Below are 13,636 nucleotides of genomic sequence, written 5' to 3'. Positions count from 1 at the left end.
TGTAGATAGTAACAGCCTTGGAGGTAATGAGGTAGCTTTCAAGGTATAGATAAATAAAACATATTATCGTATTTCAGCCTTCGGAATATGTAGCAAGAAATACCTAAGATCTCATAAATGGCCAATAGAAAGAATCCGGAGACTACGATAAGAACAGAACCCCGATTTCCGGAGAACCCCACGGTGTAGGAAAGGTTAATCGTTCCATTGGTAGCTCGAAGCTCTTAGAATCTCAACAAATTTTCTTCCCAAGCTTGTTTACCCTCCCCTCTACATCGATTGTGCAGATTCCAATGACAACATCTCTACAATCACCGTCTTTTTCTCTCACTCTCTATTTAGTGAACTTTGCCAGCGTTTAGCTTTTATCGCGTGATTCTATTGCCCTCTTTACCGAAACAATGGCTATTCTCGATATCACTAAAGATTTGCCCACACTGTTTAAGCGACAGGTCCAGACAACCCCAGATGCCATCGCCCTTGAAGATGAGACCACGACATATACATATACCCAGCTGGATCAAGAAGTGGAGGCTCTTGCCAGTCGTCTACGGACATATGGAGTGAGCCGTGACACCCTCGTGGGTGTACTCCTGCCTCGGAGCGCACATTACGTGATTGCCTGTCTGGCAGCACTGCGTGCAGGTGGTGCCTTCCTTGTTCTTGAATTGGCTTACCCCGCGGACCTCTTGGCGGATGTCATCGAGGACGCTAATCCTGCCGTTATTATCACCCACAAGTCTGAGATCGACAAGATCAAAGCGCCCGTCCCGCTAATTGCCTTGGATGCGCCCGTTGCTGAGGTTAATGGACACGCCAAGGAACCTTCCCCATTGCCAGCAGATGACGATTTGGATCGCTTGGCGTTTGTGTCCTATTCGTCAGGAACAACAGGCAAGCCGAAGGGAATCGCCAATCCACACCGCGCTCCGGTACTTTCATACGATCTCAGATTTGCAGTGCAGGATGTACAACCAGGGGATCGGGTGGCCTGCAATGTCTTCTTCATCTGGGAGATGCTACGGCCGCTACTGCGCGGTGCTACAGTGGTTATCGTGCCCGACGAGACGAGCTATGACCCGGCAGCTCTAGTTGACCTGCTCTCGGCTAAGAAGGTCACTGAAACACTCATGACACCCACTCTCCTAGCCACTGTTCTTTCACGCTACCCTCGGTTCGGTACTCGTGTGCCTGATTTGCGCATCATCTGGCTCAACGGTGAGGTTGTGACTACCGATCTTGCTCGCAAGGCCATCAAAATTCTTCCCAATACCCGCCTGCTCAACTGCTATAGCGCATGTGAAACTCATGAAATTGCCTGCGGAGATATCCGTGATATGGTTGACTCAGACTCTATTTACTGTCCAGTCGGCCCATCGATTGTTCCCAGACACACCTATGTCCTCAACGAGGATGGACAGGAGGTAGAGGTAGGGACATCAGGAGAACTCTTTATCGGCGGTCCACTGTTGGCGCGGGAATACATTAACCTTCCCGAGACCACCGCCAAAGCTTTCGCTCCGGACACCTTTGATTCCACACCCGGTGCTCGTATGTACAGGACCGGCGATCTGGCCCGCAAACTGCCTTCTGGGTACCTCGAAATCACTGGCCGCGTCGGCGCAATGATTAAGCTGCGTGGATATTCCGTTGTGCCGGCAAAGGTTGAGAGTGAGATTTGCCAGTACTTGGCTGTCAGTCAGTGCGTTGTCACTGCATACGGTGATGGACTCGAGCGACAACTAGTCGCATATGTAGTCGCCGACAAGGAGGCCTCCTCCGATCGCCCCTCGGTCGTGATCAACGAGTCGGGCCACAGCCCCAGCGCGCGCCGGGCCCTCGAAAACCGTCTTGCACAATATATGATCCCAGCTCTCTGGGTTGCATTGGATCAGTTGCCTACCAACGAGGTCTCCGGCAAAGTTGATATGAAAAATCTCCCTTCGCCTCGTAGCTCCAGCCCCAATGGCAGTGAGCAAAGCGCAGGGAAGGACCCGATTGGTCTCAATGATATTGCGACAATCTGGGAGGCGGTTCTGAAAGTTTCGAAGAGCCTGATCAAGGCCGAAGATAATTTCTTCGATCTGGGTGGACATTCTTTGTCCCTGGCAGATCTTTCATCCAAGCTTTCCAGACGTTTCGGCTTCCGTATTCCTATTCCTCGTCTCGCGGAGAACACCACGCTTTCTGGTCACTTGGACACCGTGCGTGCTGTTAGAGATGGTCACACTGAAGAAGTACAAGCGAATCTTCCGGCAGTCTTACTGTCCGATGCCACACTGGACGAGGACATCCAGCCCACAAATACCGCGATCACTTCAATCACCTCGGCCGACACGGTGCTGCTGACTGGTGTGACTGGTTTCCTAGGCGCGTTCCTGCTCAATGATTTGATTGAGAACACCACGGCTAAAATCATCTGTCTTGTGCGTTTCAACGACCCTGAGCGGGACGATCAAGCCGCAGGTGTGGCTCGAATCCGCAGGAACCTCCTAGACATGGGACTCTGGCGCGATTCGATTCTGGAGCGTCTCGAGATCCTACCAGGAAACCTTTCTCGGCCTCGACTAGGTCTAGGTGAGGAAGAATTTGAGAACGTCGCGGCTCGTGTCCAAGTAATTGTGCATGCTGCAGCCACCGTCAACCTTGTTTACCCTTACGCTGCGCTTCGGGGAGCAAACGTGGGTGGAACCAGAGAGATTCTTCGTCTGGCCGCCAAGGGTGGTGCGACCGTACAGTATGTCTCTACCAATGGTGTATTGCCACCATCTGGTGTAAATGGCTGGCCCGAAACTACCATGCTAGACGTAGAGGATGTCCCCAAAAAGCTACTTGACGGTTATGGTCAAACAAAGTGGGTTGCAGAGCAGCTCGTTCTCAAGGCTGGTGAGCGCGGATTGCCAGTCAAGATCCACCGGTGTGGTACCATCAGTGGTCATAGTGTCACTGGTTCCGCTAATGCTTGGGATTTACTCACTGCATTGATTGTGGAATCCATCCAGCTTGGATACGCCCCAGACGTGGAAGGATGGCGTGCTGAGATGACTCCTGTGAACTTTGTCAGCAATTCCATTGTCCATCTTGCCACTCAAACTCAGGCGGATCAAACAGTGTTCCATCTTGGAGATCCTACACCAGTCGATATCCGATCAGTCTTTGAGGACCTCAAGGGGCTTGGTTATGAGACACAACCTGTCCCATGGGATGACTGGGTGGCCATGTGGTTTGAGAAGAGAGGCTCAAGCAAGGGTGGTGATGGTTCTTTTACCGTCGACATTCTTCGCAGTGGCATGCCGACTGTGGAGTTCCTCCGAGACATCGTGGTTCTTGATAACGCTTTGACCAGGCCTTTCCGGGCCGTCATCGAGCGTCCCAAGGTGGACAGCCTGTTGCTGGAGACCTACACTCGGCATTGGTTTGCCCGAGGATGGCTACCCCGGGCCCCATGTCGTCAGAGTGCCCTCAACCGACCTACTGCGGTTGTGAAGGGGCCACTCAGCGGCCAAGTCGCCGTGGTGACTGGTGCTTCTTCGGGCATTGGTGCGGCGGTAGCAGCCGCCCTAGCCAAGCAGGGCTGTGCTGTAGCACTTGGCGCTCGACGCCTGGATGCTCTTGAGGCCACCAAGCGCAAGGTCGAAGCTCACGGCGTGAAGTGTATCATTCGATCAACCGACGTCACAAGCAAGTCTCAGGTAGAAGCTCTTGTCCAAGCAGCAAGTGAGGAGCTCGGTCCAGTCGACATCTTAGTTGCATGCGCTGGTGTCATGTACTTCACCATGATGGCAAACACACAAATGGACGAGTGGGAGCGCACAGTCGACGTCAACTGCAAGGGTATCTTGTATTCTCTTTCTTCAACCGTTCCTGGCATGCTCTCGCGTGGCCGCGGCCATGTCGTCGCCATCTCCTCCGACGCCGGACGTAAGGTCTTCCCTGGTCTCGGGGTGTACTCAGCCAGCAAATTCTTCGTCGAGGCCACCCTCCAAGCCCTCCGCCTCGAAACCGCAGGCACTGGCTTGCGCGTGACGAGTATCCAGCCCGGCAATACTTCCACAGACCTGCTGGGCATGTCAACGGATGCTGAAGCCATCAAGAAATTCGGAGAGCCATCCGGAGCAAAGATCCTCGATCCTTCAGACGTTGCCAACTCCATTGTTTACGCTCTAACCCAGCCTGAGCATGTCTCTGTCAATGAGATCCTTGTTGAGCCTCGCGATGAGCCTATTTGAGCGATATCGGCCATTTCCCGCATTTTTTATTGGAGTTTTGTATAATTTGCTATCAAGTATCTGTTGCTAGTTGTGATTTAGGGCTTTTGATTTGATTCACACAAAATTGGACGACCACATAGAGGTAGAATGGATATATTGTATATTTTATAGAGTACTGAATACTGATTTCCACACGCGCTTTGCCCATGCAACCCAAACCCATATGCTCTCATTCAACAGCCTGGTCCGTAAGAAACCGTAACAGCCGGGGCACATCATCAACTTCCGCATCCAAAGCAGCCGATGGCCCCGGCCGTTCATAGAAAGCGCCTTCAAATTACTCAGGCCAGAATCCTCCGTATTCCCAGTCAATAATAGCAGCTATCTTCAACGTCCCAGGATCAACAATCACATTATGTTGCGAACAAATCGTTATGACAGAAACCATACTCCTCTCCCTGTCCTTCTCGGAAGCATGCAATGCCCGCCACGGCGGGATAACCAATTTCAACCCTCCAGGGCCTCCAATCCTGCCAGATCGAACCCCTCTCATAGTCTCCAAATGTCTGAATATTTCTGCCTTCACAACCCCCTTCTCTGTCTCATCGAGATCAGACATACTCACCCCCTCGACATACTCCGTGATCAGAAAATAGGATCCGTCGACCTCAAACGAGCCGTACAGCTTCGGTACGGGGATATCGGTGTTTTTATGTATAAATCGCAGACAAGCGGCCTCGTTTTGGAGTCGTTCTTTGCCCAGTCGTGGGATGTGGATTGTGCCTTTCTGCGTGCGCATGTATTCGCTATTGCGTAAGGAGCGCTTTATGAATGTTTTGTCTTGGTGGTAGTAGGCTCGCTCGGCGGTTGTTGCTGTCCAGTCTGGTTCAGCTGTGGCTTTGGTTTCTTGTGATGATGTTTCGTCGGAAACTGGAGGCATTGTGCACTGGGTTTTTATGATAGGGTAGTATCTGCAGACTTGAGATTATGGCTACATACGGAGGTTGCTCATTGTTTTTGTCTTCGGCGGCATTCTCGAGTTGTAGTGTAGTGCGTGCACCTGCAGCTGCCCCGCATTGGCGCCTCAGTACTACCTAGATACGGTGTATATTTGATGCTCCATGAAGCTCCATTCTATTCTCTCTCACATACTATACATATTTTTATCCCATTCAAGCAAAAATACGAAGAGGGTAGTTAGGCAAGTAGAATCCAGGATCGTTAAACCGCAGACCCCTATCCAAAGCCGAAATCGCCTCAATCTCCGCATCCGTCATATCAAAGCCCAGCACATCCAAGTTCTCAGCCAGACGAGCGCAATTATTCGACTTGGGGATAACAGCAATACCCCTAAATATATCAATAATCAGCATCAAACCAACAAACACACTCAAACAGAAATCTCAAACCCACCTTTGCGTAGCCCACCTCAACAAAACCCTCGCAGACGAAACACCATACCTCTCCGCAGCGACCCTTACAGGCTCCGCCTCGAAAAGCAATGGAATTCCCAACGCCCTCTTTGAAAACGCTGGCGGCAGCTCAACAAAAGACTGAGGTCCGAAACTCGAGTACGCCGTCACGGCAATTCCATTCTCCTGCGCCATCTGGATAAGTTCAGACTGGACTAGGTAGGGGTGATGCTCGATTTGCAAGGCGGAAATCGGATGACGCGCGTACGTCTTGATATCGTACAGACTTTGCGCTTGGAAATTGCTCACGCCAATGCTGTGCGCGATCCCGCTGTCCACGAGGGTTTCCATTGCTTCCCAGGTTTCGCGGATCGGGACATTATCTGGACTGACGGTGCCTGCTTCATCCATCCACCATGTCTGGTATATTATTGGTTAGTGGGGCTGAGGCATTTCTAATATTTCCAATTAGAGGTGATCATGAGGAGCTTAGGCTTACAGGGTACTCCCTCACTGCCGGGTCGATGTACTTCAGCGCGCAGGGGAAGTGCATTAGGAACAAGTCGATGTATCCCAGACCCCAGGAGTCATTTTGTTTTTTGGCCATTTTGATGGCGTGCTCACGGCGGTGGTAGTTGTTCCATAACTTAGTTGTGATGAAGATCTCGGCGCGGGTTACGAGGCCGTCGGCGATGGCGCGCTGGATGCCTTCGCCGGCTTCTTTTTCGTTTTGGTAGTCATATGCGCCGTCAAATAGTCTATATCCGGCTTTGATTGCCTATGGGATATTAGTATGCTAGCATGTATTTGGTCCGAGTTGATTGTAAGGGATGCTAGATGTGCTGACGCTGTATACTGTATCCGCGGCTGTCTCTTTGGGGACTTTCCATAGGCCGAAGCCTACGAGGGGCATTTCTTTGCCGGAGGCTAGGGTGATGGTTGACTGCGCCATTATTGTAGTTCGTTTTGTTTTCATTGGAAGACTTTCTTGCTATTTAAATACTTTCGAGGTGCTAATGAGGCTGGTGGTTCTAGTTGCCTATTTTGGATGTGGGTCTTGGTACACCCAAAAAAGGCATCGGGTGGCACCGGGGGGCTCAATTTCGGGTGGAACCTGTGGATGTTTGTGTTTCAATAGGCAATCACATTAGAGATACGAGATGTTTCTTCGTGGATGCTTCTTTCACTTCATTTCGTCACTTCATAAATTCTATATTGTACAATTTAGACCTTCTTGGTTTCGAGCTCAATCCTAGTCCCAATGTGACTACTCTCGATACTGACACTATCCTCAGTAGGATGCATCGACAGCGGATGTAGACCCTTGCGCCGAATCTGCGAGCGTGGTGCAATAGCCACTGGAGTGCTCTCGACAACAAAAGAGCGCACCGACTGCTCATCGGCAGACTGTGTGAACACCTCCTCGACTCCCTCAAGAGAACGAGCAACAGTCTCAGGATAAAACGCCCAAACAACAACCATCGCTGCCCAATTGAACGCGGCAAAGCAATAGAAATACTTGGACCCGAGGTTCGTCAGTGCGATAGGCGAGCACTGCAAAAATATAAGGCTAACACTCCAGTTCGTTGCGGTCGCCATGGACGAGCCGCGTGCTCGAATGGGCGTTGGGAAGATCTCACACTGGTAGATCCAGGAGATCATGCCAACAGCCGTGAAGAAAAACGAGAAGACAAAGAACATGGCGATGGCAGCTCGCAGAGCATAAGGGTTGGCGTTGGGATCGCTGAAATCAATGTACCGCGCGAGCGTGGCTTCAATACACAGGGTTGCTCCCATGCCGAGCAGTGACGGGATAAGCAGTTTGCGGCGCCCGACTTTGTCGACGAAAAGCATGAAGACTGTGTTCCAGAACAGCGCTAACGCGGCCCAGAGCCCGATTATCATGAGAGATGTTGATGGTGTAAGGCCTAGCGTTTTGAAGAGCGGCGGGCCGTAGTTAAGGATTACGTTTGTGCCTGAGCACTGGGTGAATACTTGCAAGCCACAGGCTAGCAGGGTCCTGGATCGCCAGCGTGAGGAGAAGAGAAGTTGGCGCCAGGATCGTATGGCGGATTGCTTTGCGGATGCTAGGCTATCTTGAATTTGGGAGAGCTCATGTTCAAGTAGTTGGTGATTGGTTGCGCTTTGGTTGAGATGGAGTCGGGTAAGGACCGAGCGGCCTTCGTCTTCTCTGCCCTTTCCGATAAGCCATCTTGGCGATTCGGGAAGGAATGGGGCGCCACAAGTAAGAATTATCGCTGGGGCGACTGAAAAGGAGAGTGGGAAACGCCAGGCAAAGGCCCCACCTCGAAGAGAACACCCATATCCCACCCATTGCTTGAAACCTGTCAGTTAGATCGTAGTAATAAAATCCCTCACCGCGATTACACTCACAGCAACCACGAACCCCAATCCAATCATCCATTGTTGCATACTAGCTAGCATCCCCCGAATCTGTGGCGGGGCAACCTCGCTCTGGTCCCATGTTAGATAAAGCTTAGCAACTGGACCGTGTCTTGACCTACGCAATAAACGGGAATAGTGGCGGACATCTTCCCGATTGCCAGACCGGCGATACATCGACCAGCGATAAGCATCGCGATATTAACCGCACCTCCCTGGAGACCAGCACCCAGAACGGTGAGAAAGCCCCCAATGAAGAGGACCATCTGGCGGCCATAGTAATCTGAAACATATGGGGCGAGGACAGCGCCCACAATTGCGCCTCCTGGTCACCACGATTAGGTCCGAATCGCGGCAATATCTGACGACGATAGGGTCTCACCGGTATACGAGGAAATAATGACGCCAGTGGCGGCCTCAGACAGAGTTGGAGATCCGAATTGGCGCAGAAAAGCTTCCTGCTCGATGCTAGAAGAGATCATGCCTGAATCATAGCCGAGCAGGAATGATCCCAGCGCGGCAAAGGCGCAGCAGAAGGTGACGAGATAGAAAGTCATAGTGTGTGTTGCGTGGCTCCATAGCCTTTGAAACTTGACATTGGAGGACGAGGCAATCCCTATAAGGTCGAATTAGAGAAAGTCGCGTTGATGTTGCTATACATGCCGATCCACCTTGGGGAAAGCGGGACGTGCCACAGGGGGGCTAATTGGGGATGGAATGCCATGCGGGATGCGAGGGATCGTCAGGTTCGGTTCACGGCTTAAATGGCCATAGGGATTCTAGTCCCGAGCTATTAGGAAGTAGTCAATTTCGAATGTTGACTACAAATGAAATGACATAAAGGGCTGTGGATGAGGCTTATCGTGGACCCTAAATATGGAAGCGATGTCTCACAATGGATTATCGTGTATAGGGTGATAGTTCATTTCAATGTTTGCATTCCCCGTGTCTCGCGTCACAGGGCTGTCAAAGCATTTTGACGTATGCTGCCTTGTTTCGAAGACCCCTCTGCATGGCTGATCCCTTCATGATGACAGCGCAGGGGCATTCAGCCTTGAAAGGGTCCAGGACGGACGGTGTTTGATGTTCCGTACTATATGTACTTTCGTATTTTGTACTTCGTACTCGTATTGCAATATTCATATTGCAAAACAAGGATAGCAACGGGGTACTATATTGATCCGAGATCATAATATTAGGAATCGGAGGAAGATGATTTTGGTTATTAGCTTAGTGATCACCCTTTCGGAGATTATAAGCACTATTTACCTAGGTACCGAGGTATATTGATTCAAGTGGCTAATATCGCAAGGCTAGTAAGGGAGTAGGTGAACACAGCAAGGAGAACCCATAAGACATAGCTATAAGATATACAATATAAGATTCCGAGTCAGTTCAATTTCAAAAGGATGGAAGTAATATAGAGTGATAGTCGGCATATCACCAAAGGCCGAGTCTAGACAAATCAGGCAGTGGAGACCGGGTTAAAAGCCTTAACGAGAGAACGGTTAAATATTCTGATTCTGATTGGTCATACACCAAAAATGCCTCAGTCAGAGGAGAAAATTCTGGAAAATGAAAAGAAAAAATTATTCGCACGGGAGTTTATGTATCGGTGTTGCGCATAGTAAAGCCCCGATATCCACCTATGCAGTCATGGCTGACCCGTGACTAAACTCGTTGGGTGAACTTCCTTGGATTTCAGATTTCATCTTTTGAAATATAAAGGATATTCCATGCTCGTTCCTTTGATTCTTGTACCTTGGGTCATTTTGAAGATGTTTTGAAGATATATTCCAACACACCGCTTTCGGGAATAATCATTTCATCATCGTCGATTATTATCTTCCATCTCACCTCGAGATTACCCCCTCTCAGACCCAACTAGTACACTTCAAATTCTAGCGACTTTTTCAAAGTGGGACTTTCAATCGTGTCAGATTTTGCACATTTATTCACCAGGTTCTTTTATCTTTGACTCTGCTTATCTTGCAAATCAAAAAGAATAGGCCGATCTATGATATTGGGTGAGATAGTGATATTCACCTCGGATCGCCCGCCAAGGCCACCATTTCTCTTTATATGAATCCGTGCACTTTTCGGACCTCAGATATCCAGTCATGGCGACTACGACGAGCCCTCATTCTGGCGAGAATGAGGAGGATCCCGCATCCATGAACGACTTCAAGTATTCCCATGATGACGATCAGCACGACCTTCCTACCCATGATGCCTCCACAGATTCCAAATCACTGCCAACACAAAAGAGACGACGGGTCGGCCGCGCATGCGACGAATGTCGCAGAAAAAAGATCAAGTGCGACGGCAAACAGCCATGCACTCATTGCACAGTCTATAGTTATGGTACGCAGAGCCCTAAGCATTTAATCTTGGGAAAAAGTCCATGTATCCTAACAGTCGTTTTGTAGATTGCTCTTACGACCAACCCTCTAACCGCCGTCGAAATCCCGCCCCGCAATATGTCGAGGCCCTTGAAAATCGCCTCCAAAAAGCTGAAGCGATCCTTCGAAGCGTTCTTCCAAATATCGACCTCGATGATCCGCAACTAGACGTGCATGCGACAGAACAGAAATTCGCAGCAAAATTCGCCGCCGCTCAAAAAGCAAAACAAGCGACCGAGGATGTCAAATCGTCGGGTGTACAAGACACGGCGCAAGAAGTAGGAGACGAAGGACTACTTGAAACCATGGTCGATAATTCGGGCTGCTTGGATCGGGATGACCAGGGCCATTGGGATTATCACGGACACACGTCGGGCGTTCTCTTTGTTCGCCGGCTGCGCAAACAGTTGGGTGCCTCAGAGATTGCGGGCCCCATGGCGCGATCGCGCTCCTCGATAAGCGCCTATATGACGGATAGTCCGAAGTCTATGTCCGAGTCGCCTCAAGATACAACATTACCTCCTACACATGACTTGCCTCCACGGGTGGTTGCTCGCCGCTTGTGTCACAACGCGATCGACCATGCCTGTTCCTTGATGCGATTTGTGCATGAGCCCTCGTTCTTTGCGAGTCTGGAGCGCATCTACGACACTCCCCCGGAGCAATTCACGAACGAAGAGAACTCTTTCTTGCCACTCTTATACATCGTTATTGCCGTCGGCTGCTTGTTCTCCGACGATGGAGCAGGAGAAGGTACCCTAGATGTGTCTGGGTACGAAGGCGCAATAGGTCAAGGGTGCGTCATAGTAAATCTGTATTGATCGATTGCACCGACTAATTTCTTTTGACAGGTTCCAATTTTTTAAGGCTGGTCGGCAACTGCTGGAGATCACCGACTGCCGTGACTTGCCTTCTCTCCAAGCGATCTGTTTCATGGTTCTCTTCCTCCAATCCTCTGCGAAGTTGAGCACATGCTACTCATATGTGGGAATTGCACTTCGTTCAGCACTGCGATTAGGTCTCCATCGTTCTGTTACGGCAGACTTCAACCCCATTGAACGAGAACTTCGAAAGCGCATCTTCTGGGTCGTCCGCAAAATGGACGTCTACGTGAGCACGCTCCTGGGTCTTCCCCAGATGCTGAGTAATGATGATATCGACCAAGAGTACCCAATGTCAGTGGATGGAGAATTTATCACTTCGGAAGGAATTATTCAAGCCCCGTCTGACTATACACCATTGATGGCTGGATGCAATGCACACACTCGTCTTTCCAACATTATTCTGAAGGTGGTGAAATATATCTATCCAGTTAAAAATGCTCGCTATCGCTCCAAGTCAGACCAGCGATACATGGTCAGCCACTCAAAAATTCGGGAAATCGAGCGAGATCTGCAAAATTGGATGGAGGAATTGCCTCCTGCTCTGCGACCAGGCACAGAAGTGTCGCCACAGCTAGAACGGTAAGTCTCTCAAGTCCACATTGCTGATGATTTGAACCTCAATTTGACTAACATTTAACTAGTATCCGGCAATTGCTGCGTATAAGCTATGCCCACGTGCAGATGGTCATGTACCGCCCGTTCCTCCACTACGTTTCTGGTGGTTCTCAAGCGCGTGGCGTAGACAAGCGGTCATATGCCTGTGCGGCAGCTTGCATCAGCGTTTCCCGAAACATTGTCCACATCACGACCGGAATGCAAAAGAGAGGACTACTGAATGGATCCTTCTGGTTCACCATGTATACGACCTATTTCGCCATCCTCTCTTTGATCTTCTTCGTGCTTGAGAATCCGGATTCACCTACAGCCAAAGATGGCGTCCTGAAAGATGCCATGGAGGGCAAAAATACTCTAGCCGGTTTGGCCAAGAAGAGTCTTGCTGCCGACCGGTGCTCTCAGAGCTTGATCGTAAGTTCTTATGCCCTCGATTTGGAATGGCCTTGACTAATCATATTGCAGTGCCTTTTCAAGACATTGCCCGATATGTTGAAAAATCGTCAGAGCTCCAAGACTCCTGTCAACCTCAAGCGTCCCGCGCCATCTAACGCTGCCGAACCTGAGTTGAAGCCTGAGGTGAAGCCTGAGGTGAAGCCTTGCTTTGAGAAAACGCTGCCACATCGGTCAAGCACTTTCCCAGTGCAGATGATGTCCCCGTCGGTTGTTACCGATGACCAGAACCGCCGACAACGAAGTCTGGACAATATCCAGCCTATCAGCAATCGCCCTACTGATATTAACCACCAGTCCACATGGGTTTCGACCACGCCTGAGCTGCTTACAGAAACCATGAGCACTCCGGAACACGTTTCCCCATCTGGAATGACGCCCTCCATGCCCAATCAAGAGCCATCAAGTCTAGCATGGGCTCAACAATTCACCAACCCATCCAATCTCCCAGATCTCATGCCAATGATGTTCCCATCAGACGACCCATTCGCATACCCAACACAGCCCATGTCTACCTTGGAGGACGATCACTTCCGACACGACCCTGCAGCGATGCCATCGCAGTATCCTTTCGATTCAGTACCAGGCATGGGGCCCAGCACATCAAGCGACCCCTCCAGCGCAGGGCTCTCCACTCCAAACTTTGACTTCACAAACCTCTCGAATTTCCCCCTCGCAAATCCCCCGATCAAGTCATCAGTGCCAAGCCACCTCCGCCCCTCCCACTCCCGAACTTCATCTCGCATCCACTCTCCAATCTCACAAAGCCAGACCCCGTCAGAGTCGATCAGCAGTCCAGACCTGGTCTCAATCCCGAACCAGAACTTCGTCTGGCAGGGCTACAATTTCCAGCCCCACGACCCAAACAACATGACAACCGAGTCCGCTCCGCAACAACCAGAGATGTCCGGCCCGAATGGATTGCCTAATTTCAGCATGGGCATGGATCAGAATATGGGCATGGATATGGATTTGGGAATTCCCTTTGATGATCTGTTTGGCAGTAATGCTGCCTATCGACCTGTCAATGGGGCGGAGGATTGGGCTCAGTGGATGAATCCTAATAGCACTTGACCTTGGTCTAGTGTGCCATATTTATTTTCTTCGAATGTTTGCTTTTTACGAGGATATGCTATCATGAAAAACCAAAATCTTGGTGTAAAAACTGTTGATACCTGGTTGGCGTTTTGAATTGGGCCTAGAGTCCCGCCTTTTTTTGTTGCAATTAGCTTTATACATAAATATATACCGTTTTATAT

General features: G+C 50.2%; 5 protein-coding genes across 5 annotated transcripts; 2 read left to right on the top strand and 3 right to left on the bottom strand.

Moving 5' to 3' along the window:
* Positions 1 to 401: 401 nt before the first annotated feature.
* N7479_007610 (non-ribosomal peptide synthetase) lies at positions 402 to 4,229 on the top strand (the record flags this gene model as incomplete). The annotated part of the gene is made up of 1 exon (XM_057255304.1): positions 402 to 4,229. The coding sequence occupies one exon, from the start codon at positions 402 to 404 to the stop codon at positions 4,227 to 4,229; it is 3,828 nt and encodes a 1,275-aa protein (XP_057109166.1).
* Positions 4,230 to 4,548: 319 nt separating this feature from the next.
* N7479_007609 (aminoglycoside phosphotransferase family protein) lies at positions 4,549 to 5,151 on the bottom strand (the record flags this gene model as incomplete). The annotated part of the gene is made up of 1 exon (XM_057255303.1): positions 4,549 to 5,151. The coding sequence occupies one exon, from the start codon at positions 5,149 to 5,151 to the stop codon at positions 4,549 to 4,551; it is 603 nt and encodes a 200-aa protein (XP_057109165.1).
* A 232-nt stretch (positions 5,152 to 5,383) lies between these two features.
* Positions 5,384 to 6,575, bottom strand: N7479_007608 (uncharacterized protein; the record flags this gene model as incomplete). The annotated part of the gene is made up of 4 exons (XM_057255302.1): positions 5,384 to 5,561; positions 5,625 to 6,043; positions 6,123 to 6,401; positions 6,471 to 6,575. The coding sequence occupies 4 exons, from the start codon at positions 6,573 to 6,575 to the stop codon at positions 5,384 to 5,386; spliced, it is 981 nt and encodes a 326-aa protein (XP_057109164.1).
* A 272-nt stretch (positions 6,576 to 6,847) lies between these two features.
* On the bottom strand, positions 6,848 to 8,583 carry N7479_007607 (sugar porter family MFS transporter; the record flags this gene model as incomplete). The annotated part of the gene is made up of 4 exons (XM_057255301.1): positions 6,848 to 7,960; positions 8,018 to 8,098; positions 8,149 to 8,351; positions 8,409 to 8,583. The coding sequence occupies 4 exons, from the start codon at positions 8,581 to 8,583 to the stop codon at positions 6,848 to 6,850; spliced, it is 1,572 nt and encodes a 523-aa protein (XP_057109163.1).
* Positions 8,584 to 10,146: 1,563 nt separating this feature from the next.
* Positions 10,147 to 13,451, top strand: N7479_007606 (putative C6 transcription factor (Mut3); the record flags this gene model as incomplete). Its single annotated transcript, XM_057255300.1, has 5 exons — positions 10,147 to 10,390; positions 10,456 to 11,224; positions 11,280 to 11,891; positions 11,954 to 12,338; positions 12,390 to 13,451. The coding sequence occupies 5 exons, from the start codon at positions 10,147 to 10,149 to the stop codon at positions 13,449 to 13,451; spliced, it is 3,072 nt and encodes a 1,023-aa protein (XP_057109162.1).
* Between the last annotated feature and the right edge of the window lie 185 nt (positions 13,452 to 13,636).

This window comes from Penicillium vulpinum, assembly GCF_028829585.1.
Source record: "Penicillium vulpinum strain IBT 29486 chromosome Unknown utg000003l_segment0_segment0, whole genome shotgun sequence".
NCBI classification, from domain to species: domain Eukaryota; kingdom Fungi; phylum Ascomycota; class Eurotiomycetes; order Eurotiales; family Aspergillaceae; genus Penicillium; species Penicillium vulpinum.
This window is presented reverse-complemented; position numbering and strand designations above follow the sequence as displayed.